The sequence below is a fragment of the Aspergillus piperis genome, assembly GCF_003184755.1.
Source record: "Aspergillus piperis CBS 112811 unplaced genomic scaffold BO85scaffold_5, whole genome shotgun sequence".
Classification (NCBI taxonomy): Eukaryota; Fungi; Ascomycota; class Eurotiomycetes; order Eurotiales; family Aspergillaceae; genus Aspergillus; species Aspergillus piperis.
Window position 1 is genome coordinate 15109 of NW_020291595.1, and position 26738 is coordinate 41846.

A 26738-nucleotide genomic window follows, 5' to 3' on the forward strand; every position below is an offset into this window, starting at 1 on the left:
TTCTTCTGAGCGCAACCAAAGGCTACATGGTCCGGTACTGACGAGATAGGTGGCTTCTGGGGGACCATAGACCTGGCTTCATGCTCATATCCGACACAACGATATTTCCTACCATGCTGGCCGAACAGCTGTTATACTATTTGCATCCACCATGACTTGAACGACTCGAGGGACTTATATGACATTGGTAGACCATGACAGACAACATTACATTCCCCTATCGTGTATGTTCGATGGACGACAGTGGAGCCATGTCATGCGTGGCATTCTTTCCTGACGCCTATGGCAGTAAGCACCAGTAGCAAGGGTTTTTCTAGTTCTTGATGTTCCAGGGCTATATATACTGGACGAACGATGGACATTGATATTCGAGCTCGTACTAGCTAACATATGGCGTCTCACCGAAACCCACTGAGCCCTAAGCCAGTCTCACGAAACCGAGCGTTCATCTCCGAAGTCGACGCAATGTACAGACGTGAGTTGGGGTGCTCTAAATTAGATAACTGAGTGTGGAAAACTCCTTACATGTTCAATTGAGCAGACAGGGCTGTGAATCTGACACACTGCGCATTTGACGATAGATATGATTGAGATGTAACCTTGGCATGTAGCCTCCGTACGTGAATGTTTTGAGCCCTTATAAGTGATGTATTCGAAGTTTTCTCGTCAAGGTCTGCGTAGAAATGGTTTCACTCAATCACAGGCTACCGTAATTGACGCGGAAATGTGATATTGCAGTGATGTAGTGTCCATATATGCCTAACTCATCACAGGGATAAGATTCTGCAGTTATATGTCGGTCAGTGGATGGGATAAGGGTGAAAATGTTTCTTTACTGTGAAATACAGCGTCGGCGCACTAACTGCTAGACCAAAAACGATATATCGCGTCTAGTCAGACTAGGGGCCCAGAGATTACTGTCCCAACATAAAGTGACGATTCTGTTATTCCCTGAGAATATGTGTATATACGAAATGAACAGTGCTTCGAACAAATAGTGGTTAAGTGGGCTCGTACTGCAATTGCTTCAAGAACTTGGCTCGATTTACAGTTTGGCCTGAAACGATTTGTCATTCGAGGGTATTGCCCAGATTCATGACTTGCATTTGGACTGCTGCGGAGAAGGATGAAGTAGTGAGAAACGATATAAAGATGACAGAATTCATGCTGCGATAGTATCCGGGGCTTTTCTGTCCGTAAAAGTCTACTTCCTTGCTTCCGTGAAATTTCTTCTCTCAGCAACATGGGAGGCGCTACTGCCACACCAGCCAGGCTTCTTCCACACCCTCCGCCTATCTTCGAAGTCAAGGTCCGTTTCCTTTAGGGTATTTTCTCCTTAATATCCATTACTGCCTTCTTAATCCGGAAGGTTATTGCCTAAGGTGCTGAAGCCATGCCTCAAGAACAAAACCCATAAAAGTAGCAGGCGGTAGGCTTCTGCTTGTTGTAGAGACCAAGCCTTACCTTGAATGGACGCAGCGTCACCTCAAATAGTTGGGGCCTTACCTTATATGGTAGGCGGAGGGTGTGGCATGAGCGAAGGCCGGTGTGGATGAAGCCTGGCTGGTGTGGCGGCAGCGCCTCCGATCAACTTTTTCTAAGTATCTGCTGGACCCACGGTATATAATATGGCAAACTATCGCCTTCGCAACGGAAATTGGATTTCAATATGTATGAACCCTATGTACTGGTGCAGGCCGCTCGGTCTGTTCGTTGCGAATTCAATTGCAGTTTTCCTGGCCCAGTAATAATATTAGCAGCCAATCGACGGATGACATGACCATGAGAGCAAAGTACTCGCACAGCTTCGGTGATAGTGTCAGCAAGACAGATATATCGGTGTTCATGGAAGAAGAAATCATATGAAAAAACCAGTCAGATAGGGCTGGCGCCGGCAGCTGGTGAGGGAAAAAAAAAAAAAAAAAAAAAAAAAAAAAAAACCGATAACCGATGGTCGATGTCACTTGCAGGACTATTATTGGATTTGGATTTCCAAGCACCATATGCTTCTATTGTTCTTGTGAGTAAACTGGCCGGTGTCAGAAAGGAAGAAAGTCAAAGGATCTTGAGTATGGGGCTCATATGTCAATTTGGCTGAACTTGCAACAGCCACAGCACCTGCGGAAATGATAACAGGGTCAAGAACCAGGCCTGGACGTCACTTGATTGAACTTCGTACTCCAATCCATGAGTCACATTCTTTGGAATGTTAAGGCCGTACGTGCTCTTGCTAGAAGCCTGCGATTGATGCCGACCTACACATATTAGGTATTCGGTCCTGCTTGATGAGGTCTCAGGCCAAGAATCGGAATAGGCTAGTAGCAAAATGCTTGTGGGGCAAAAGAGGAACCCACCAGATCCCCGGCAGATCGCATGCCGCTTGGTGCTTGTAGTAGCCTATTGGCCTCAGCTGAGGTCGCTGAAGGAGATTTCGAGATGCGTGCAGCCTGGCGCTTGCAAACGAAACACGTACAAGATCGGCGTAGGACGGCCTTCCCGGCATGGCGCAATCATTGGATGACTACATACATTTTATCTTTTTGGGATAACCTAAGTAACAGAACCCGTCAGCTACGATTAGACATAGGCCTGTCTTAATGCTGTGAGATTCGTCATCTCCAAGAATGTGTGCCATTCCGAGAAGACCACAGAACCCCGAGGTACCGGTAGGGAGTTGGAAGAATTCACATTCAGAGTCATGATGACCGTAGCAACACCCAAGCGCCCAACCTCACACCACTCGGCCGAGATTGTTCATGCATTGTAGTACTGCGCATGAGGTCAAGGATGTTTCGGGGTAAAGGCAGGGGTCCTCCTATCACTCACTACATCCCCTCGGTTATTATCCTGTAGCGCGAAGGGCGGAAAGAGGTAGGGGCTGGCCCATTTAGGACAATGTAGCGCTTCAATCCAATAACGGCACACACAGGACCCCACTGGTAAGTTGAAATAGCGTCTAAAAGACGTCTCATTATTTTACACTGCTCTGCATTTTTGAAATCGTGCACGCCTGCTCTACTGCTCGGAAATTCCATCATGACGAAGACCAGTAGCGATGATGTATCCCAAGCTCAGATCCCTCTTTCCCCTTCCCAAGTCAAACCACCACCCGATGGGGGCCTCAAGGCATGGACCCAGTCTGTCATGGGCCACCTGGTATGTTTTAATACCTGGGGCTACCTGGCCAGCTTCGGCGTCTTCCAATCCTACTACCAGAACGAGCTTGGGGTGTCCGAGTCCGCCATCTCGTGGGTGGGGTCCATACAGATCTTTCTCATCTTCTTTGTCGGCACCTTTTCTGGCCGCGCCCTTGATGCTGGCCTATTCCGTCCTGTCTTTTGCGCCGGTGTTCTCCTGCAGGTGCTGGGGGTCTTCATGACCTCGCTCGCTACCAGCTACTGGCAGCTCATCCTTGCCCAGGGACTCTGCACGGGGCTGGGAAGTGGCTTACAGTTCTGCCCGACCATGGGCCTCGTGGCCACGTACTTTGACCAACGACGCGTCTTTGCGGTGGCATTTGCCCTAGTCGGCAGCGGAACAGGGGGTATGGTATTTCCGGGATTGGTGAAGGGCTTGCTCCCGACGCTGGGGTTTGGCTGGACGATGCGCGTGGTGGGATTCGTCATGCTCGCCACCAGCTTACCAGCCATAGGTCTCCTACAGACACGACTTCCGCCGCGCAAGTCCGGGCCCCTGGTGGAGCTGGCTGCCTTTCGTGATCCCGTGTACACGCTCTTCATTGTGGGCATCTGGCTCAATTTTTGGGGCATGTATTTCGCTGTCTACTATTTGGGAGCGTTTGGACGTACAGTCATTGGCTTCACCTACTCCGAGTCAACGAATCTGATCATTGTGTTGAACGGCGCGGCCGTCGTGGGTCGGTTGGTCCCCGCATATTTAGCGTCTTTTCACCTGGGTCCGCTCAATACTATTATTCCCCTGGCGGCGGCCGCCGGTGTGTTGATGCTCTGTTGGGCGGCGGTCCACTCGTCTGCGGGGCTGTACGCCTTTGCAGTGTTGTACGGATTTTGCGCCAACGGACTACAAGGCATGTGGCCGCCGACGCTGTCGAGCTTGATTACGGACCTGAGTAGGGCTGGAACACGGATCGGCATGGGCTTCACTATAGTCAGTTTCGCGTGTCTGACAGGGCCGCCATTGGGCGGTGCCCTCGTTGCCAAGGCACATGGTTACATTGGAGCGCAGATGTGGGCGGGCGTGGCCATTTTGCTGGGGTCCTTTGTACTTCTGGGTGCGCGAACAGCCAAGGTGGGCTGGCGTGTTCTAGTCAAGGTGTGATTGGTTATGTTTGAGAACAAAGCGAACCCGGTGAGCTTGTTTATGTGAAGGCTTGGCAGGCCGAGAGAGAGAGAGAGAGAGAGAGAGAGAGAATGTGGGACAAAGGATAGGAGAAAAAGCGTGTATCTACAGGGTCTGGCCGAAGAAACGCTGTAGTAGACTAGAACTTTCAAGTAAATGACAACATAACCTACGAAGTCGTGCGCAGTTCTGTTGAAGCCTGTCATCCGATTCATTTCCTCCTAGATTCCGCTCCCTCTAGGCTTCCTGAAGGATTCCCCAAAGGATTTCACCCCGGCCGCCAAGTCGCGACTTCTCCTTGGCATCACGGTCATCCCGGGCTTTAAATGAGATGCGTGACCGACCGATGCGGAGGACGTTGTTGCCCTGTGAGATCTGCACCCCGACTGCATCTCCCCGATCTTTTCCCCTCATCTGTGTAGCTGCATCCTCTCCCGTGCATGAGGGGAAGGCCAGGTGAAGAGAAGAAAGGCCAATCATCCGTGGCCTTTGCTACACGAATCAATTTGCGGCGACTCGCATTCACGGGAGTTGATGGCGTGCCTGACTAGGCAACAATCCATAGATGCTAGCACATAACTAACCGGATATTGCTAATGCCTCAACGGAAAGAAAGCCCTCCGCTGACATAGGTCTCATTGGGAATTCGCGTAAGCAGCCAGTAACGGGCGAAGGGATGTAGGGATGTTGCTCATATACCTAACGAGTGATGTGTCAAACCGTAAAAAATCTGCTATTAACTGGCTATGGAAAGTGCACCTCCGTTTGTTGCTGTCTCCAAAGCACTGAAGATTGGCACGACGTATACACAGGGATATTTTTTTGTGTCCACGAAAATCTGATTTTAACGACTGTGCTTCTCTTGGCGCGGATGAATTGAAGATGGGAAACCACTAATGGGGCAGAAGGGCAATATCCCCGCAATTGTCCGTTCATGTTTAGTTACGCTACAGTCTTTCTATTTTTGTCAACGCCCACTGCACTAGGTCTCTTCTCCGTGCTTCTTGTATCGGCTTAGCCCGCCCTCTCGCTCACCCCGACCGCGGCTACATCCGGATGTGAAGGTCCAATCCGAGAAAAGCTGTATTTTATGCAAGGCAGGCTGGCCAAGCACTAGGGTGGAAACTGACCAGCTCTGTGCAGCACTTACGGGCCCGACCGACCTTGGTGGTGTGTCTCACGGAGCCGATCTTGTTGGTTCGGAGTTTGAGGAGGACCGACGATCTGCACCTGTTCTAGACCCGAACTTCAGGCTAATAAACAATGCTGTTTTCTCAGCCTGCCAAGAGAGCACTTCTGCAGGATAGAAGAAGCCTAGACTGGGCCCTCAGGTAGGGCTGTGCCAATACTGCTCCTCAGTCATGATTATGCGGGGCCTCATATTGATGTCGGAACGCAGTTGATGAATTCAACTCAATTTGATGTATTGATTTTGGAACCGACATTAGGTTGCCGAATGAAAGTATGACTATACGCTGTGCAAGCATGGGACAGGACCAGTTCTGCCGTATAGCGACCACCCGCAATAATTTTGCTCTGGCCGCTTGGGCGTATAAGTGATTCGAATGCATCTTCTGACAACTGCATCATAGCATGTTCCTGGCTTAGCACCTTGCCATCTTCCTTTCACAATATAGGGTCCTAGATTAGCCTCTTCTATCTTTGCCGATGTGTAGTACCGAGGCCAGCCACGTGAGCCTGTCTAACGCCCTGAATTACCATTCCTTTGTTACCGCTGTAAGGCCCATTTTTGTTGCGAGTAAGTGCTGTATGCTCACACACGATGGATTCAACCACATGCATCCCGCCCGACGCGCATCCTGGTTCAAACAATAGAGGGTTACATTGTAATTCGGCAGAGGGCGTACCCGGGTGTCGTGTAGGAAAGTCCACCAGTCGCTGAGCAGAATTGCGTCTGGCGTCATGGTGATTATGGGATTCGATTTTGTAATACGAGTTGTTATTGCCGCCAGCATCATCCCTCTCGGCAGGGTTTCCTTCTTTTGAAAGGGTTACTCGTGCTCGCCATCCGATGTTCTCATCACAAGAGAAAGATCGGCATGCACTGGTGACGCATTCATTGCAAATTCCTTTCCGATTCTTCCTCAGCTTACCGCTTGGCAATATAGACCGGCAGCGGAGCTCAAGGATGAGGGGGTGGCCTTTGAGCTCCATGCATGTTGCAGATGCCCACGAGTTGACAGCCACATTGTGCTCGGACGAAAGGATCTTGGCTATTGTGGTCAGCTGTATAATGTGATTCTACCGTGAGATGGAGTTTTAGAGGAAGCTTGAAGGTGATTGTGGAATGGGCGTGCAGCTTAAGCTAAGAATAGCCCTCATCGTCTGTCCTGTTTGGGAACAACCCGTTCTAGTAGATTGATTGGCTATCCACCATCCTGTACTCAGACCTGGGAAGGATAAATACTTTCTTCACGAGGGGATTTGTATAGTCATCTTTCTCAGTAATTGAAGAATCACTCGTGCCTGACATTTCACAATGGGCTCATCGTTATCCTCGGTTGCCACTTCCTCTACCGAAGACATTGTCATAGTAGGCGCTGGCGCCAGTGGCATAGCAGTCCTTCTTCGGTTGATTGAACATGCTAAGAATGGCAAGAAAATTCCTCCCATCACCGTCGTCGAGAAAGCCTCGCCTCCTGGCCCAGGACTGGCATATTCTGCCGCTTGTACCGGCACCATCTTGAATATGCACACGGACACAATGGGTCTATATTATAACGACCCCAAGCATTTTACCAGATGGAGAAGCGAGCTATCCAGTGGTCCCTTTCCCTCCCGAAGTCAATATGGGGAGTACCTGGAGGCGATGTGGTCTGGGATACTCTCGCAAGCCCAACAGATGGGCTTGGAGATCTCACTCATCCAAGACGATGTATTGGACATTGACCGTCATGATGATGGCAGCTTTGCTTTGACACTGGCAGGTGGGAGCCATCTTTCTGCCCATTCTGTTGTATTGGCGCTGGGAAATTTCACCTCTACCCTCAACACGCACCTACTTGATCAACCGGGCTTCTTTCCCAGCCCGTGGCCGACTTCTCAACTACAGTCCATCCCTGCCGATGCCCCTGTCCTCATCATCGGATCAAGGCTCTCCGCTGTTGACGCTGCGCTGTATCTCTCTAAGAACGGCCATACGGGCCCGATGACCTTTATGTCGCGCAGTGGCCGCCTTGCCAAAGTCCAAGGCGAGCCTGAACCTTTCCCGCGCCGTTACACCCTTCATACCTTGGCCCGAGAGCTTGAATCGAACCCAGCGGAAGGTCTTGTCAAACTCACAACTACCCTTATGGATGAGATTGACGGTGTGAACAACGGTGATTGGACCTGGATACAGAAGCATGTATCACCAAAGGCCGAACTACGGGCAGACCTGTGCGCGGCACAGGAAGGGAATGTCCATTGGCAAACCGTCCTTCGCCACACTGCCCCAGTTATCGAGCGCTACTGGCACTGTTTACCTCTGGAAAGCCAACAACTCTTCATGGCCAAATTTTTCACTCCCTGGATGCGATACCGCCACGGGATGCCCGTGCAGAACGCCCAGAAAATCCTCAGGCTGATGGAAAGCTCCCAACTAAGTGTGGTTGCAGGAGAGGCCGTCCACTGGGATGACAATGGAGGCATCTTCATTGCTCAGACGACTGCTGGACCCATAGAAGCAGCATACGTGATCGAAGCGACTGGGCAAGAATGCCATCTTGATCGGATTCCATCGCCGCTTGTCCAGTCCGCTGTCCGAAAGGGATTATTCACGCCGCACCCGATGGGTGGGGTTGACGTCGACTTCGACACCCTCTGTGCATCAACCCCTGGCCTATACACGATGGGCTCGCTGACACGCGGCACGCATTTCTACGTCAGCGCCATCGATCGAACGGCAGCCCACGCGGCTCGCATTGCCGACGCACTGGTTGGGGAGCCCCCTGCCAGACCTTTACACATTGCTATCTTTCTCGGCTTAGACGTGGCCTCGCACCTGATGGCCAGTGACCTGGTTCCACGGCTTCTAGCCGAGGGCCATATGCCTTTCCTCTTTCTGACACCCAGCACGGAGACACCTCCCATCGAGGCGCCTGGTAGTTGGCCTTTCGATTTGCGCAAGCTAGCATTCTTCGAACGCGAGCTTTTACGCAAGCATCTCAGTCCCAGGCTCAAGGAATACGGTTTCAAGGGCACCCGGCACATGACTCCTGAGCAGATGCAGTCGACATACGGGGTTTTTGTGCAAGAAATACCAGACTCAAAGGGTACCTCGGTTGTCAAAATGTTGCAAAAGCACTTCATCGACGTGGGCATATCGCTTTCATGCGGCGATGTGCTTAACCAGAGTGTCATTGATTACTTTTCCTCCTCGTCGCATCCTCTTTTATCTTTGGATGGCGGTTTCCTTTCGGCACCCTGGGGCAGCAAGAAAGTTGGAGCCCAGTTCGGGTATACCCTCCGAGTCTTCCGTGGGGACGGTGAATTGGGTGATATAATTGACAGAAGGACCTTTCCACTCGGGCACTCTGTTGCCATACTGACAGGTGTGAACAAGGAGTATGCGCTTGGAGTGCAGATAACTTTTGATGCGATTCAGTTGGTGAGTCGAGGAAAACCATTGCGCGATGTTGCTTGGGATCGAACTAGTCATACTTCCCGCCACAGCTACCTCACTGCGGAAGAGTTGTTGCAATATTCTCATGGCCGGGGAATTGATCTAGTGGACGGTGATAGTGTTGTAGAAATGCTGGTGGAGTCATTTGCACCCCCGGAGAAGAGAGAGGTGCTGCGAAAAGAATTGGGCGAGGTGGTGCATGAATGGTATGTGAAGGAAGGGGTTAGAGATCCAAAAGCATAGGTATTCATCGGGTTGATGTAGTGTCGAATCAAGACTCATCGTTTTAAGTAGCCTCAGTGGAATGACATCTGAACTCAACACATTACTATTCACCGTTGTATGTCGATTAAGCTACCACATACTACTCTTATATTATAGTAGCCTCCTCACGCATCACCATGGGCTTGCGTGCAGTGATTCTAGTAGTACTGTCAGCTAATACAGCGTACTCTTTGTATACAGATATAGTATGTACTAGGGCCGAATAATGCCACGAAGCTATTTATAAGTAAATGTGGATGAGCGTTCTGTAGCTAAGCTTCCAACTATATAATCATTCAAAGATAGTCGTAATGAGCACGAATAACAGAACTAGTGAAATATATGAGAGAGTATTCTTATATATCTTTAATCTTTATGTCATTATTTGAACTGGTTCCTCCCGCATTTGCCGTCGCAGCCGAACTCGCTTCGCTCCGGCGCACCGTTCCATTCGCAGTTCTGGGCATGGCATCCTTGGGACAGCAGATGTGCTGGTACCACCCCTCAGAGCAGTCGCCATGGAGCTCCTTATTGCCCGCCTGCAGGGGATTGTGCGCAGTGCTGACCGACATGTATCCTGATGGGCACACCTGGTCGGGGTTCTTCTCCCCACTTGAGCCGTCAGTGCAGCGCGGTGTGACGAAGCCGTTTTGGCCAGTATAGGCGGCAAAGGCGTCAGCCAGGGCGTTAGCAGCATCCCCGGATAAGCCACCACCCTCCATCTGGATGACTGAGAGGTCCTCGCCGATAACTCCGGCAAGCGCGTCAAAATCGCCATCATCCTGGTCGATTGCCCAGGTCATCCACCCGCTCAGGCATCGGCTGAAGGTGAACTTTTTTTTGTCGAACAAGGATTGCTCATCGTCATAGGAGATTCACTGGGTCCCCTCGTAAACATTATATTTAACCGTTGTCTCCGGATCAGAACGTATGGACATCGAGTGAATTATTCCTTGACGCGACTTCCGCGTATGTCAGGATGCCCGAGGTGTCAGAGCATGATCCGGGTATTCCACCGTCCGAGAATTCGCACTTGCCATTAGGCTGATAGCAATTGGGGTGTGCTATGGTAAAGGAGCGACCATAGAATGCGAAGCCGAAGACAACCTTGGATTCGCTGCGCCAAAGAAGATCAAGACCGAGGTCTGTCTCAGTGATGTTTGTGTGGCCTTTGAAGTAAGGACCGATCCATGTGATGTCTTGGTCCCACATTCCGTGCAGGTCGTAGCTAATGAGGTTGAAGTAGTCGACATATTTAGCCATCCCGGCAGGGTCAAATCCGCATAAGTACCAGTAGCTCGTTGGGAGTGTCGCCGAGATTTCCCAGCCAGGATTCTCGCGATCGAAGGCCTCCCGCAGCTCACCCAAAAGGGTCACAAAGTTCGCCGCGTCTTAAGGTTCTCTGCCCCTATCCGATGCTGACGGATACTCCCAGTCAATGTCAATAACGTCAAGGTGGTAACCTTCAGGTATTTGACCACTGAGTTGATGGAGGTCTGACGATTCTCATATGAGCGTGCCACTGCGTCCAGCGTTAGTGTGCGCATCGAGTGGATTCATATTGCAAATTAAGTCACTTCACTTACTCTGAGTCCAAAGGTGCTGCGTCGGAGCATCACTAAACGTCCACCCCCCAACTGCGATGTCTACCCGCAGCTCTGGGTGTGTAAACTTCAAGAACGACACCCGGTCCACAATGTCGCCGTACTCGTCTTCCAACTTATAATCGTCACCCAAATTTACAAAGGCCAGGTTGATATGAGTAAACGGCTCAATGATCAGACTCTGGCTCAATCGTGTGGCATCCTTTATGGATTTTGAACAACTCATAATATCCAATACGTCGATCATGGGACATGGCATCAGTATTCTCAGAGCATTTTGGGCGACTAAATGGTTTTAGTACTTATATTCCATATTGAGCGGCCGAAGCAGACATACTCTGGTTGGCCGCAACCCCACCATTGGAGTTTTTTTGGCAACCGTTGCCGCAGAATTCAGAAGTGACACCACAGTATCCGAATGAACTGCCAACCGTTAGTCGTCATAACGAATCCCATCTGCGTCAGACTGCTAACTTACCTGCAACAGACATTAATAGGACAGTCAGAATTACCTGGAGCAGCGAACTATCCGCACTCTATCGTCGCATTACAGTTACTCCTGCAACCAGTCCCGCAATGAGCGTCGGTAAAACCACATGAATAGTCCTTGCTACAGCAGCCTTGGTAACATGGAATTGAATCTGTGCAAGTGCCTCCCGGCTCACCAGATCCCTGGGCAATAGCCGAGGGAAGCTGAAGCAATATCAAACGGATAAACAGCATTGACCAGGTAAGAGAATTCATCTTCCAGGGCAGATGGAACCAGGGCAGATGGAAGGGTCTCTCCATGATCCCATTTACGGGCAAAGCGAGTCGGGTATTGGTAGCTCAACACTGTAGAAAATATTCTATAAGTAAAGAATGACAGGACAAAAGAAAGCAAGACAAGGAGTGAACGAAGGAGACGGGTCTCCCCTAGAGTAAATTTGAAATACAAACGACTTGCCCATCCTCCTAGCTCCAAAATAATAGATTAGCTGCTTTAGGTGAATTCTCTGTTGCTAGCTGAATGAGAAATTCCAACTTCAGCGCCGTATCATGACATATTATATAATATACAGACTATCCGTGGATAATACTTTATTTGCAGGTAGAGCATAGAATAGCTAGTAATAATATTCAAAAATAATATAACTTTAATTTATGTTTTATAATATAAATTTATTCTTTACACTATTGTCAAACCCTAGTATCACCTCTCTGTCCTAGCTAGCTTAGCTCCGTTGATATACATACCGTCGAACTGCATCGAGGAGGTATTGACTGATGACTATCCAAGAGACAACTGGATCATGAACAAGAAAAGAGAAGTATGTATATATACTATATATATCGAGGCGAGAGAGGGCAATATCGCTGATTTACTAGTATAGTCATCAAGATGACGAACGGTTGTCTTTCGGAGAAATAGTCGTAAATGTTGAAACAAGTCTCCTTTGTTTCATGGGTATCATCTCCCTCCAGCCCAAGAAAGTTGATTCCATGCACATTGCATAAATGCGTCAATTTCCCCAGAATGACACGGAATAGCAATGTTCCGATATGACTGCCACAAACAGCTTAGCGTGTTTCCCTGCTCTTCCGCTGACAGGAAAGATCGAATGGCTAAATAAGATCAACTCGCACGGAAATACTGCGAGCGCCTCCCCGGGAGCGACTCTGAAAATTATGCACAATCGTCGGGCTAAACGCTCATCGCTGGCTTGCTTGCCCTGTCGCGCTCGGCACGCCAAATGTGATGGGAAGCGACCGAGCTGCACCCGCTGTGGTGAGGTTGGCCAACCGTGCAGCTATGCCCCTTCGCGGCGCGGTCTCGTCTCTCGACACCCGCAAAGGACAGATTATCCCATGAGCCATGGCAGCCATCAAACAGGTGCCAGCACATCTACATTGGAGCAGGGTACGATCTCGTCTGTCCCGGTAGATCTCTTGCCCATGTCCGCCGTGCCCAGTGCCGATCTGGATGGCTGCAGCACCGAAAAGCACCTTTCCCGGTCGGAGGACATTGCAAATGACCCATTGATCCACTCCTACTACAAGAACTTCCACGTATGCCATCCATTTGTCCCACCACGATATCATCTTGTGGAACTATGTCAAGATCCTCGCATAGAGCATGCTCTTACTCCCTTGATTGCCGCTATGCGTTTCATGGGAAATATCTACAGTGCGCGAGAATGGTCGGTCCCGCTCAAAGACACGATCGAAACCGCTCTTGCCCACTTATCGCCGTCTGATCCGATCCAGGTTCAGTGTCGGATCTTGTACTCCGTAGCCTTGTTCTGGTATGACTACAAAGTGGATGCGCTGTCGCAATTGGACCAGGCGGCTCAGATCGCCATTGCTTTGCAAATGTTCAAGGGAGAATTCGCAGCGTCCCAGGAACCGGTCGATCTGGTCTTGAGGGAATCGTGGAGACGAACCTGGTGAACCCTGTACATTGTTGACGCCTACTACGCGGGCACCTTGGGGACGATGAATTTCAGGGTCATGGACCTTGATGCGACCGTTGAACTGCCCTGCGACGAGTCCGATTATGAGTTGGGGGTAAGTGCACATACTCTTTACCCCAATCTCCAGTACCAGGGTTCGCTTATGCTTCAGGTTGAAGATCATTCCCCAACCTAGAACCCTTGAAGAATTCAATCAGCGCGAGTTTATTTCCGATAATGTCCACTTCTCCTCCTTCGCACACCTCATTGGTGCCGTGCAGTGCGCCGCGTCCGCCATATCTGTAACCCCCAAAGTGGCAACCGTGGAAGACTCCATGCATCTGATCCAAGCGGTCGATTGCGGCTTGGATGGATGGCGACTACTATTACCGCCAGAGCAGAAAAACGTCATCAAGGCGAATGGTGACATTGATGAGCTCTTGTTCCAAGCACATCTGCTTATCCATGTGTAAGCTTCACGTTTCTTCCTCGCATATGCTGCCGCTCACCAGCTAGATCCACCGTTGGCCTCCATCGTCCATTGTCGGCCCTCAATTTCAATGCCATCGAGAATGTATCGAGCTGTGCCCGCAAGCCTCCCCGGGACACCCCCACGCCGGATTTAGTAAACGTCCATACCCTCCGGGTCTTGCGGGCGGTCGAGGCACAGGTCCGTCTTCTGGCTTTACCCGCCCCAAGATTCCACCACACCCCTTTTACCACGTGCATGGTCAGCGAGGGGATACTGGCCCTGCTCTCCGCTTGCCGTATTTTCCTCAAGGGGAAAGACCTCGCCATTGCAAGAGATCAGATCCGGATGGCGCTCGGCTCTCTTAAGGTGCTTGGGGAAGTCTGGCCGAGGACAGTGAGAAATGTGGGCGAGATCCAGACAATTGCTCGGTGTGTCCTGGGACTGGGACAAGGTCCCAATGATCAGGCTATGCTGGGACGCAGTGATCCGTCGTCTTTTGATGCGCACGGGGTGGATCCAAATTTAGCCACTGACAGTTTATCGGAACGCGACAAAAGCCCGGCTGCTTCCGTCTTCTCTATTGATGATCTATGCGGCTGGTACAACACTGCAGTTGCAAATGATTTCCCATGGGGGCTAGGTGCAGGCTTATGATCCACTAATTAGTCGTGACGCAGAGAGTCAAGATTAATCGAGCTAAGAAAGGGATACATTCGACATTGAAGAACCTAAACGGCAAGGACTATTTTCCCACGCCCGTATGCCCTCCCATTCGCTACATCATACGCTTCAGGTGCTTGGACAAGTGGGTAGATGTCTGCCACGAGAGGCCGGACGACTCCATGACTTGCCACCTCTGCAAGTAAATGCAACGCATCCGGACTGCCCCGGACAATGAAGAATAGCGCGTGTACACTGGCCTTCCGAAGTCCACGCTTCTCATGCTCCTCTACGAAGTTGAAGCTTGCCGAATCCACTGAGATCAGCACTCCTGTGCCGGCGACATACTCCCAGCATTTTTCCAATACTTCCCCGCCCACGGTATCGACGATGACGTCGAACTTTCCGCGACAATCGTCCAGCATGCTATACTCCACGACTTCGTCGGCCCCGAGGGCTTGGAGAAACTCGCGATTGCGAGCATTGGAGCTGCTAGCGGCGACAACTTTTACCCCTGCGGCTGCGGCTAACTGCACAAGATACACGCCCACTGCACCGGCGGCACCAGTAATCAGCACAGAGTACCCTCTTTTCGTAGCAGTTTGGGACAGTAAATCTTCCATCGTCGGTCGGGGAATCTGCGCGTGGTCAAAGAGGGCCTCGTAGGCAGTTTGTGCGCTGAGGGGGATTGCCGCTGCCTCGGCGAATGTCAACGTAGAGGGCTTCCGGGCTACCTCATCCTCCTTGACGATGGTGTATTCGGCCCAGGTAGCTGCCCGGGTGGCATTGGTCATGCCAAAAACTTCGTCGCCGGGCTTGAACTGGCTTGCGGACGAGAACACCTTCACCACAATGCCGGCCACATCGTTGCCCAAGATGGCATACTCATGTGAGTAGGCTTCTGGCCAAGTGAGCATGTCCCGAATGACGGTTGTTGCTCTGACGCGGACGAGAAGCTCTCCGGGCGCAGAGGGTTCTGGAATGGAGACATCACAGTCCAGCCGAAGGGCGGTGGAAGGAGCCGGGTTAGCTGGTGAATAGGGTGTGGAATTTGACGAAGCAGGATGAAGACGGATAGCTTTCATGATGCAGGCTAGAAAGGAAGAAGAAGATGGGATGGAAGCTTTCCCATGATCACTCGCATCTGGGGTTAACTTAAAGTATCCCTCGGGATAATGGTTGCATCACGTGCCTGTATAGCCTATGAATAGGCTATCGGGTATGAATGTCTAGGGGACCACTGAATCCACGGTGAACGTGAGTTGATGCCCGCCTGCGCTACTTAAAGAATGTATATGGCACTGCTACACATTCGTAGTGCTTATTCAAAGTAATAGCCCACTGCGAATACTTCAAACCCAAGGTGGCGGCTACGCCAAGAAGGGACCATAGGAACAATATCGCATCCTTTCATCACTCAGACCTCATGGTCGCACACTTCACTATATGAATAGACTCCAACAATATACAAACGGTCGCAGGGGTTTTCTATCGCTGATATAAACGGGCAGAAGTCTTGTTTGGAGATCTGAAGAAGGCTTGGAAGCTCATCAGCCGGGATTCGTTCTATGCCACACTCAGTGGCAACGCCGAAATTATAAACCATCGACTCGACTGCTTGAATCTTCTCCGTCGAATTTCATCTTCGCCATGCGCATGCACCACCCCCAAATACGACCGCATAGTTGGGCTCATCCTGAGCCGCTGTAGGGGTTCCAAGTAGATCGACGTCGTCTTGGTCCATTGGTACACGCATGTGCATCCCGCTGACTGTCCGACGCCGGATGTACTTATCAGTCTACCAGCTCCCTCCTTTCTTGCGTCCCCCAGAAGGGCTGACTCGCGGTCTGGATCCAAGTTTACTCCATCAACCCAAAAACCCCTAAGGATGAACTAATAACGAACCTGTGCTGAATGGACAGAGACCGTTCCTTCATTCATACAGCGCCGGTGCGTTGGGGCCAAACTATGTCCAGGCAGCAAAGATGAACGTCAACGTCCGACGCACAAACCTGTTCGATCGCAATGAATGGACTATAATCAGCGGAGTCACACTCTTGTTTAATCCTGATGACAGGTGTCTTTGAGGCTTACAGCCTGATCTACCGCGTAAGGCTCGTCTCGTTGGTTGCAACGCAACGCCCACTATGTTGAGGGGTCTACGACCGTCATGCATATGGACTGGCACAATTATTTTTTCGACGTATTGCAACTGAAAATGAAGTATCGAAACCATAATAGCTACTTCCTCTTGGGCTGTATCTTACTTGGAACGCTGTGTATTCATGCCACAGTCTGAGGGCTTGCAAATCGTGGCCCGCTACATGAGCCAGTTCCCGCATTCTCAAACAACAACCCCCCGGGCTAGCTCAATTGGCAGAGCGCACGTCTAAATTAAACCAATTTCTCGTGAGGTTGCAAGTTCGAGTCTTGTGCCTGGGCTACATTTTGCTACACCGGCCATCTCTACGTCTTTTTGGAGGCCAGTTTACTATTAAGCCGCACCTTTTTCCACTGCTTGCCTGCTTGAATTGATATCCTGGCAGTACGCGTGCCATTTGCTTTTGGCTAGCTGCGTCTATGCATACCCTATTGATTTACTAACGTCGGAGACCATTGCCGAAATTCGTCACTTATATCATTGGGGGATTAAGAGTACATGCGGGAAAAGGTCTGTCTCAATGTCAGGTTACAAGGCTTTGGGGAATATGGACCACCCAATCGACCGTATCGACTCGTTTGGGCTGTTCCTCCACAGCAGCATCATTGCTCGTCCTCTCAAATCCTTTTCGTCCCTGTGCATGCTGCATTTTAGTGCCAGAACGTGGGCTAACTCCACCCTCACGTACTGTACAAGCGTAGTTGCGCTGGAGTCATACCGCTGGCCAAATTCCAGTGCACATTGGCGCGCATCCTCTTTTGTGACGTGATTCATCGCCTCGTGGAGAGCAGCGCTGTCGGCCTTGTATGTATCAAAGCAGACACATTCCTGGACCAAGTTCAACGTGCTGGACACAAACCTGATGTAACGGAAAGGATCGGTTTTGTAGAACTGAGGAAACGGAAGAAGCATGGTATGGAGTTGGAAGCTCGAGGGGAGGACGGGTGGGCTACGATGTGGGTCGTAGCTCCACTCCACAGTTCGTAACCCCTGCGCGAATGCTACTATTCGTTCTGCAATTGGCAAAACGTGAGTTCGACGTTTGGTGTCGGTAATCCCCAGCGACGAAAGTAGATTCATAATCCGGTCCAGGGACACGTCGACCTGATAGGACACCAGCTTGAAGGGGTTTCGAAGAAAGGTTTCCGCACACGCCATGATCACATCCGCGAGATCTTCGCGGGTTATCCCATTTGGAACCTTGGTGATTTCCTTGGCATCAATCTTTCCCAGCAACGTATGGAAAGATTTTATTCCAGCATGAGCGCCGAACCACCTAGTCCAGTGAGAATATGAGTCAGATGTCTTCCATGATGCATCTTTCCCGGTCATCTTATCGTCGACGTTCCGGAGCCGCATGCAATCAAGATAGCTTATAATCCAAGCGCGATATGTGACAATGAATTCCCGAGGCAGGTACTCATACCAGCGTTCCAATATTCTTTGTATCATATCTGGCTCAAAAGGGCCAAAGTCAGTCACAGACCGCTCCTCGGGCGTAAGATCAAGTGGAGCAAGAAATTGGCGCATCCATCGGTTATGTTGCCTTGTCAATTCATCAAGGAGGGGTAGAAGCGCCTTGTATGTATAGTGTTCATGGTACCTTGGAGGCAGCATCCCGTAGGCTTCATTGGTAAAAAGATCGAGAAGGGGCCGTTGCCAATCCACCCTTGGAAGCTCCGCGTTCTCTGACTGCAACCAAGATTCACAGGCGCTGGTTTCGCTGGGCACTGCGGCATAGGGTGCGAGCGATGTAAATGTTTCGTAAGCTTGTTCACAATCATCGTACTCTCCAACAATTTCTAGTATAGCCGTGCACACCGCTACCCGGACATCGATGTGGTTGCTGGCGTGAAAGAGGTTCTTCAAGGCTTCAATGGCGGAGAGGGGTGACGCGCCAGATCTGCTTTCAGCCAGCATAGCCGCCAGCATTTTCACTGTCGTGATTTTTATTATGCGTTCTTCTGATTGTGCAGTACCAGTTCTCTGGCTTGTTCGCTGGTTCTGCTCTTCTAGTGCTTTGAAGACATAGGTAGTGAAATCTTGTATTACCCGGTCCGCATTGGCGCGACTAAGGACCTTAGTCAACGAGGAAGGTAATGCCATCCGGTGCCACGACGATGCTTCTGGAAATAGCTGGAGCGCTTTCATGCCTAGTTTCGCAGCCAGATCAGGCCTGTCTGAGCGCCGCACCAGCGCCATTGATTTGAAAGCGAGGCGCTGCACTAGCGCATAATTTGGCGATACGCTTTCAAGCACATGGAGAGCTTCTAAGTAGGACAGCGAAAGGTGGTACAGCAGGGTGGATGGTACTATTTTGACCAAGCAATTAAGGAGATCAATTGCTGCAGTTGCTGCTTTTTTCTGGTCGTCGATGCTGGACAAAAAGTCGTAATCCAGGTGCACTGGTGGATACCGAAGGATATCTGTATTCTCAGGGAATGGCTTGGACAATATGCGGTCCGTATTCTGGGCTAGGCTATTGAGAAACAAAAGGGCAGACGCAATGAGAGATTCTCGGTACTGGCACGGAAGAGTCCGAGGACTATATTTGGGCCACCATATCTTCAAGGTCTTGGGCTTCTCAGGCACTGGCGACCAGGTGCCGAGATTGGGAGTTGCCAACATTCTCTCCAGAGGCCAGTCCTCCTTTGCGGCCAAAAATCGAACTTGTAATAGTGAACCCTCCCAACAGTTTTGTGCATTTTGTTGCACATTGGTTGATCGGGGCTCCCATTCAATGCTGATTGAGTCACGTGACATATTCTTGAATATATCAAGAGAAGGCGACTGGGGAGGGTCGATGATCCTCTCTAATTTCCGTAAGCTTGTGGATCTCAACAAAGAGCACATGTATTCCTTAATGTCCCCCAGGTGGCCTGCAGAAGACGGGATTTTTTCCGAGTAATGACTCCAGATCTCCAGTAATCTTTTTCCCCGGTCAGCGACCGGTAGATGACCGAGGTAAGCCTCGATTGCAAACCTCAAACTATCCGCCAAGTACTGTTTGCGGCCGTCCTCCTTTACCTTTTGAAGGAGTAGACCAGGATTGGAGAGGACAACCTCCGTCACTCTTTGCGAGACAAAGGCGCTAGGCCCTTCCGATTTCATCACCGCGATCGTCCATTCCTGTGAAGGAAGGAGATATTGAAGCGGTAGACCTCGTGGTAGGCCCTCGGGCAAAGTCTCAGCTTGTGGGATCCGAAGGCCACGCTGTTTGACCCAAAGATGGTCTCGGTGCTGTGCAAGCGAATCCAAGAGCTTTAGGATCGAGACTGGTGGGTTAGGCGGGCAATGGAGTTCTGAAAGCGGGCCAGACAACTGTCCCCAGCCAAGGGATTCGTATCCTTCTGTACTACCCACTGTTTCATATCGGAGCAGTATTGGCACTATCCCTTTGAATAGCGTGTCCACCACATTCTGTTCACTGCCTAGACCACGGAAACACAAGCGCTTTACCGCATGTATCCTACTAGAAACGACGAGCTTAAGTAGCTGGCCAAATCCTCGATCCTGGTTGATTCGATACCACGGTTCTTGCGCAGTTAGAAGCGCCTGTTCCAGGAGATGAGAGACCACCTCGTCGGCAATGGATATTTTAGCCGCGAGGTCCTCTGTGGTTGGCGACATCACACACGATAGAACGGAGGCAACATCCTCCCGATAAATCCTTCTGGCGAGCTCTGGTCTCACAGACTGGAGAGATATGTATTGTTAGCGATCTGCACATACATTATGAAGTAAGGAACGAACATACCGGATCCCGCACGAAGCGCGATGTCCAATAGATGACATCTTGCACAAGGCGAATATCTCGGCTCCTCTTTGCGATAGTGATCGTCAGTTTTGCCCACTGAAGCCGATCTTCAGGATCACGGGCTTTTACAGCCTTAAGCTTCACGTCTTCAATCACTGGACAGGGCACTAGCATCAGCAATATTCTTTGTCTAGCGGGAAAGGATGGCTCACATTCACCGGCTACTGAGTTAACAGGATCGGCTGCTTCTCTGTCCATGGCGTCGAAGTGGACTCGGATCAAGGCGTCCCGGAAATATGACGAATCCCCTGCACTCGCTGGCCATTCGAACACGAAGGGATTGACCAAACTATGATTCGGCGATAACAGTTTGGCACGCTCAAGTAACCATCTTGCATCGCGACCGGGGAGAGACATGAGGAACGACCAACTCCATGGTGCAAGCTTGTGCTCCTTCACTGACGGCGTAGGCTTCTCCAGATCAATTTTCAGGTGTTGCAGGTTCTTGCATAGAATTTTGAGTAAGGGAAGCCTGGCTTCCGGAACGGTTTTGGGTAGAAGGGTTCGGAGGCAATGTTGAAACTGATCGGATGATAAGGTGCAAAAGGCTGTTCGAAGCATTGCCTCCAAAGAATCTCTGTGGCTCGTTTGTGGCCGAGATGGATGCAGTCTCTCCCGATAACGAGCAACAGGCGCATCGGATATCGACTGTAGATGTGCGTCTGGAAAGGCGGCTATGACCCACAATTCTATTAATGAATGTATGAGCGGCACCCAATGGATGAGCGTCCGTTCTGAATGCCCCAGGTCTGGGATTACACGCTGAAGCAGGACAAAAATAGCGTCGAAAGGCACTCTTCGGCGGCGGGAGGTTGTGAGAGTCATATCGATGCACCGAATGCGCGTATGCCAACTGACCACTCGCGACTTTTCCGAAACATCAAACTCGCCAGCTAAAAGGTCCAAGGTAAAATCGATCGCCGGGAAGCCGGTTTGCCTGTCTTGACCAAACCGCGACTCGTAGGGTTTAACCGATGTAAGCAGCGCAGCGAGATGCTGGTCCAGTAAACGCTTGCGGAGCGGAGGATGGACCGGAAATGCCCCGACAGCAATATCCCTTAGCAGCGACATACGAGAGTTAAGCAGTTGTCGCATCAGGGAGCCCGTGACATCGTCGGGCAGGGGCGTTGAGAAGACTTTCATTAGAGTGGCGTCGCTGGACAGGCTACATAACGAGATTACGTCCTCCAACTTGAGTAGCTGTTGAGAGTCGCCGGAAGGTTGCGTCGACGAAGACTTGAAGAAACTGGGCAGCAAACGATGAAGCAGCTCATCGATTGCCTGCCGCAGGAGAGGATCAGTGGTGTTCGAGCACGACCCGATGGCTCTCGCCAGGCTCCTAGCCTCCTGGATGCTTATCTTCTCAAAGATATCCTGTAGACCGGCTGTGCCTCCAACTGCCTCCCAACCGTTCTTCCACCACCGGTCTGTTTTCAAGGCACATTTCAGCACGTTTATGCCGGTCTTTCGCACACCACGCGAGGCCTCGTCACGCAGGGCGTCTTCAAGGATGCAAGGAAATTTTGGATGGGCAAGAAATAGCCACACGGCAAAGATCTTAGGTGTTATTCCTCCGTCATGAACACAACGTAGTAGATAACGGTTGATGTCCAAGACCTGTGTCTGTGAAATCTCGTCGGAAATTAGAGAGCGGAAGTAGTTTGCCGCCTGTTGCGGGCCAAACCAGGGAGTAAACACCGAGGGGTCGACAGCCATCGTGGATGTATTCACAATTGGAGAAATTCAGGGAGGCCCTGATGGTCAGGGGAAGAATAACGGCCATCCCCTCTTTTTTATTGTATGCCTCGAAAGCGTTGTACGATTGCCAATGAGTCATGTTGGGGAGGGGAGAGAGAAGGCTGACCAGGGGACATATCTGCGCAGGAGAACCTAGCGGAGGCGGGGTCCCAACGGGGTCTAGTCTCAGTGACTCGGATGGCCAGCCAACCCACCCTAACTGGATTAGTGGAGGTTAGTTTAATTAACTACTTGAACTACGACTTGGTAACTACCCAGTTGCAACACAATGATCTTCGTGTGATGTGATAAGCAGAGATAATGACATCTGCTCGGTTACAATAGGAACACTATCATATGACTAGTACGTATCTATTCTCAGAGGGGATCTGGATGGGGGTTATGGTGGCGGGGAATGTATCCCTTTCCTACGGTCTCCGGCGGTCAAATATATATAATCACGACACAGATAAGCGACGCCGCTCAGATTAATCATTTGTACTGGAACTCCAAGCTGGATAAACCACGCAGATGTGAGTAGACCTTTCCCTCGCACCGATAATGCTAACTCAATAGCCTTAAAGTATCTTGCAGTTAGTATATACTCTCGAGAAATAGGTAACCCAATCGGGTCTCTGCATGCCCACGATCTCAAAAGCTGCTAAATGGTCGAATGCAGACCGTTCCCAGTTTCCTCGTCGGCGTGACTCTTCGTAGAATGCTTGCCCAAGTGCCATCGGTGTATCAGGGACCAGAAACCGGTCTGCCTGACCGCCCGTCCCAGGATTTGTACTACCCTCTTCAATGGGCGAAGGATTGCGAAGAGACACCAACCACAGCATCTCAAAACATAAGCCACGTACTTGTCCGGGATGAACTTGAGCACGGCTGCCCAAGGAATACAGACTACCGCACATCCAAGACAGATTGCCCACTGGGTGCCGCTCAGTCTAACGACGCCAAATGCCGCGCCGCCCACGAAGACGATGAGTATCTGACCGCCCACCATCAGAAAGTTTATCACGATGAACCACCGATTTTTCCAACCACCCTCAAGGACATTGAGTTTGTTGTCTAGCCGGCGGCAGTTAAATTCGTTGAAAATCTGCATCCATACGAAAGTGTTGAAGATGATGGTGTTGAGCTGCAGTCTTTCATTATTATCATCCATGTCCAAACTCAATATCCTGTCCCCCGCAAAAAAGAGTGTGAAGCACAGCGCCAGCTTGTAAATGCATTGTCCGAGCATTAGCTTCCACATGGTAACTGTGAACAATGATGCATTCCGGGGAGTGGGGGGACGTAGTAGTATCTCCGGCGTTGGGGGATCGGTCGCTCTGCTCTGAGGTCAGTCAACAGTGTTGAGGGAGGCTCACAGTGGGCAAAACATATACTTACAAAGCTAGGGCTGCGAAAGTGTCCATGATCAAATTCAGCCATAACAATTGCACTGCTTTAAAAACACTTTCGTTGGAGCTGTTGTATATGGCGGTCACAACAGTCAAGCATACCGCTGTGATGTTCACTGTTAATTGAAACTGCATCGGTAAGCTATTAGAAATTTTCGTACCTAAGGAGGCCGCCAGCTTGAACAAACCATACCTGCAGAAATTTGGCCACAGCGTCATTGACGCACCGGCCCCAGGCAATCGCGGTGACAATAGATCGGAAGTTATCATCCAGAAGGATGATTGAACTCGCTTCTCTCGCCACCTCAGTTCCACTCAGTCCCATTGAGAAACCAACATCGGCTGACTTGAGCGCCGGACCATCATTTGTCCCGTCACCAGTCACGGCAACAATTTCACCCAGGTGCTTCAAACGGTTTACAAGAAGCTGTTTGTCACTTGGAGATGAGCGAGCCAGTACTTGAAGGCGCGGCATGATAATATCCAACTCGGTCTCATCAAGTTTACGAAGCTCTGGCGCCTCGATAGCAACACCATCAGCCGTTTTGATACCGCAGGATTCTGCTATCGCTAATGCGGTGTTAAGGTTGTCACCTAAGACGCAGAAATGTCAACATGAGTTCGATATTGTGAGATTTTACTTACCTGTCACCATCTTAACCTTGACCCCAGCCGAGTGACACTGTTGTATTGCATCCCTTACCTCTGGTCGCAAGGGATCATGGATCCCAAAGAGCCCAACCCATGTCATTTCTCGAAAAAGCTCCTCGAACCCAAGGCTGGCCTTTTCTTGGCGACCATCCCCAGCGACTAGTTCGATTGGGGTATCACGATATGCGAGTCCTATTGTGCGTAGCGATGCAGAGGCATATTTCCTGATCGCCCCACCCAACGTTTCAAAGTCGGTCCCACTTATCTGTTGAGTGGATATATCCTCATGTGAGGAGGACCCTGGAGTGATAACGGAAGTACATTCTCTCAGAACCACCTCTGCTGCCCCCTTTACAAGCACACGGCACCTTGATTCGTCCACACGGTACACCAACGCCATTGCTTTGCGAGCAGAATCGAACGGATAGACCTGTATAGTATCGATATCTGCCCGCTCTCGACTGATGTCATGTACCCCGAGGTGCTCCTGCACCAGGTGCAAAAGTGCGATATCTGTTTTATTTCCTACCAGCTCCATCCGGCCTTCTCGCTCTTCTCTGAAGGCCGTGGAATTTGCGGTTATGCTCTTGATGAGTAGATCGCGGAAGGCTACGGGGTATCGGCCGATGGCTTCTGGGAAGCTAAAGGCAGCTTGCTCCACGCTGGAGGCGGTTGTACCTGACTGTGTAAAGGCGTCCGCTAAGCCCAGTATGCCAAGAGCAGTTGTCATTTTATTTTGTGTGAGGGTGCCGGTCTTGTCCGAGCAGATGACGGTTGCATTGCCCATGGTCTCGCACGCGCGCAGTTGCCGAACCAGATTCTGCTCTTTGAGCATACGTGTCGTCGCAAAAGCTAGTGCTAAGGTAACGGCGAGTGGCAACCCCTCTAACAGAAGTCAATACGACCTCGTTGCATGAATTAGTTCGAACGGTCTCTAATCAACCTACCTGGGATTGCGACAACAATTACCGTGACCGCAACAATGAGAATGTCCATGAAGACCTGACCTTTTTCTGTGGACGATGCATCGTTTTCGGGTAACTGAGCTAGGAAGCGAAACAGAAGTACAAAGAATAGCAATAGAGCTGCCCTGTCGAGCGGCCTGATTAGTACTTCGTCATAGCCTGAGCAAGAGTACTTGAAAGTAGGCCTTACCCAAGTCCGAACCAGCCTATCCATTTTGCCAAGCGACTCAACTTGACCTGAAGAGGCGTTGGGTCGCTTTCGACAGCAAGACCAGCCATAATTCGCCCATGAGTGGAGTTAGGTCCGACACTCAGCACCAGATAAGTCCCCAGGCCCTCAAGGATCTTACTTCCCGAGATAATGAATGGATCCATATCTTCAGTTGAGCTTTTGGCGGCTATCCAATCGAAAGCCTCGAAGCCCGTATGCTTTTCAACATGATCCGACTCGCCTGTCGCCATTGATTCGTCGCACCTTAGCCCATAAGATGTCACCACCACTCCATCAGCTGGTGCACAGTCTCCAGGCTCGAGATGCACGACGTCTCCGACCGTCAGATCATGGATATGAACCATGATGGACTGACTAGAGCGAATGACACGAACTTCACGATCAACTTTCTACTCTGGTTAGCCTAGACACATGCAGCAAGCGGGACTACTGGGATAAAGCGTACCAACTTGTTCAGACGAACAAACTGTCTTTCCTTCTGCCAGTCATTCACTGCCGTGGCCGAGACAACAATGAATATTGCCACGCAAACAGCCACTCCCTCAATCCAGTCTACTTGCGACTGCCCGCTAGCAGCTTCATAGATGCCTAAAGACAGTGATACAAATGCAGCTGCTGTAAGAAGTAGAATTATTCGGTCATTGTAGGCATCCCATAGCAATCGTCCGAACCCTTTTCGTTTTGTCACTGGCAATACATTGCGCCCGAATACCCTTATGCGATCGTGGAATGGCAGGCCATGTGTTCTCCCTCTGGCCAGACGAGATTGATTGCTTAGGAGCGGTCGTTGTGATGTCGTTGTCTTTGCTAATGCGACTTGCTTCACTTCCTCGAGCGAAATACGTCCTGACAGAACGGACTCATCCGACTGTAGCCCAGTAGCTAAATCAGTTCGTAGCCCAAATTCGAGTCCATAAAGTCCGCCCAGAGAGCAGAAAGTTTCCAGAGATTTTGGATTGAACAAGTCGTTTAGCTGGGTTGGCGAAAAAGCAAAACAATTGCCGCCGTCGGGCCCGTTTTCCGCTCCGAGGCCAGGGGCGGAGGATGGAATCGCGTGGCTCTCAGTTTCCTCCGAGTTGTCAAGATCGGGCCTACTCATGTTTGCAGCATTTCAGGAAAGAAATAATGGATGGAGCTATTGAACACAAAATTGTATCGTTGTTCTTATGGTGTATACGTAGGTCTCGATAGCCACTGATGTATTGAGGCTGTGCTATATACTTCTGTGCAGAGAGTGAACCATGGTACAATGATGCGGCATGAACGATACGCGGAAAGGCTATCAGACCACAACCTCCCAATGTCTCGCCGCGCCGCTTCACAAAAGTAATGGACAAGAGCCGACGCGCTGGATGCCTGGGTCAACCGGCTCAAAGCATTGATAGAGTGA

At 50.6% G+C, this 26738-nt stretch overlaps 9 protein-coding genes and 1 non-coding gene across 10 annotated transcripts; 4 read left to right on the plus strand and 6 right to left on the minus strand.

Moving 5' to 3' along the window:
- Nucleotides 1–3036: 3036 nt before the first annotated feature.
- BO85DRAFT_416583 (monocarboxylate permease) lies at nt 3037–4299 on the plus strand (the record flags this gene model as incomplete). Its single annotated transcript, XM_025657738.1, has 1 exon — nt 3037–4299. The coding sequence occupies one exon, from the start codon at nt 3037–3039 to the stop codon at nt 4297–4299; it is 1263 nt and encodes a 420-aa protein (XP_025517352.1).
- A 2521-nt stretch (nt 4300–6820) lies between these two features.
- Nucleotides 6821–9328, plus strand: BO85DRAFT_436408 (FAD/NAD(P)-binding protein; the record flags this gene model as incomplete). Its single annotated transcript, XM_025658574.1, has 3 exons — nt 6821–9150; nt 9209–9284; nt 9326–9328. 3 exons carry the CDS (start codon nt 6821–6823, stop codon nt 9326–9328), a joined length of 2409 nt encoding a protein of 802 aa, XP_025517353.1.
- Nucleotides 9329–9564: 236 nt separating this feature from the next.
- On the minus strand, nt 9565–10011 carry BO85DRAFT_485905 (uncharacterized protein; the record flags this gene model as incomplete). The annotated part of the gene is made up of 1 exon (XM_025663348.1): nt 9565–10011. One exon carries the CDS (start codon nt 10009–10011, stop codon nt 9565–9567), a length of 447 nt encoding a protein of 148 aa, XP_025517354.1.
- Nucleotides 10012–10129: 118 nt separating this feature from the next.
- On the minus strand, nt 10130–10471 carry BO85DRAFT_485906 (uncharacterized protein; the record flags this gene model as incomplete). The annotated part of the gene is made up of 1 exon (XM_025663349.1): nt 10130–10471. The coding sequence occupies one exon, from the start codon at nt 10469–10471 to the stop codon at nt 10130–10132; it is 342 nt and encodes a 113-aa protein (XP_025517355.1).
- A 110-nt stretch (nt 10472–10581) lies between these two features.
- BO85DRAFT_485907 (uncharacterized protein) lies at nt 10582–11303 on the minus strand (the record flags this gene model as incomplete). The annotated part of the gene is made up of 4 exons (XM_025663350.1): nt 10582–10730; nt 10795–11097; nt 11150–11235; nt 11287–11303. The coding sequence occupies 4 exons, from the start codon at nt 11301–11303 to the stop codon at nt 10582–10584; spliced, it is 555 nt and encodes a 184-aa protein (XP_025517356.1).
- A 1357-nt stretch (nt 11304–12660) lies between these two features.
- BO85DRAFT_457575 (putative C6 transcription factor) lies at nt 12661–14370 on the plus strand (the record flags this gene model as incomplete). The annotated part of the gene is made up of 4 exons (XM_025661529.1): nt 12661–13238; nt 13299–13359; nt 13424–13713; nt 13761–14370. The coding sequence occupies 4 exons, from the start codon at nt 12661–12663 to the stop codon at nt 14368–14370; spliced, it is 1539 nt and encodes a 512-aa protein (XP_025517357.1).
- Nucleotides 14371–14407: 37 nt separating this feature from the next.
- Nucleotides 14408–15558, minus strand: BO85DRAFT_243057 (NADP-dependent oxidoreductase). The gene has a single exon (XM_025654858.1). The coding sequence runs from the start codon at nt 15459–15461 to the stop codon at nt 14445–14447; it is 1017 nt and encodes a 338-aa protein (XP_025517358.1). The 5' UTR covers nt 15462–15558; the 3' UTR covers nt 14408–14444.
- Nucleotides 15559–16734: 1176 nt separating this feature from the next.
- On the plus strand, nt 16735–16818 carry BO85DRAFT_t93. The gene has a single exon. It is a non-coding gene; the product is annotated as a tRNA-Phe (tRNA).
- A 176-nt stretch (nt 16819–16994) lies between these two features.
- On the minus strand, nt 16995–22070 carry BO85DRAFT_476142 (uncharacterized protein; the record flags this gene model as incomplete). The annotated part of the gene is made up of 3 exons (XM_025662759.1): nt 16995–20233; nt 20295–20449; nt 20507–22070. 3 exons carry the CDS (start codon nt 22068–22070, stop codon nt 17066–17068), a joined length of 4887 nt encoding a protein of 1628 aa, XP_025517359.1. The 3' UTR covers nt 16995–17065.
- Nucleotides 22071–22628: 558 nt separating this feature from the next.
- pmcC (putative calcium transporting ATPase (Pmc1)) lies at nt 22629–26447 on the minus strand (the record flags this gene model as incomplete). Its single annotated transcript, XM_025664535.1, has 7 exons — nt 22629–23428; nt 23490–23629; nt 23694–24094; nt 24146–25036; nt 25099–25241; nt 25307–25737; nt 25794–26447. 7 exons carry the CDS (start codon nt 26445–26447, stop codon nt 22753–22755), a joined length of 3336 nt encoding a protein of 1111 aa, XP_025517360.1. The 3' UTR covers nt 22629–22752.
- Nucleotides 26448–26738: the final 291 nt, after the last annotated feature.

What these genes read in the sequence shown, in the direction of transcription:
- BO85DRAFT_243057 (XM_025654858.1), bottom strand. Translation starts at nt 15,461, where the DNA reads ATGAAAGCTATCCGTCTTCATCCTGCTTCGTCAAATTCCACACCCTAT.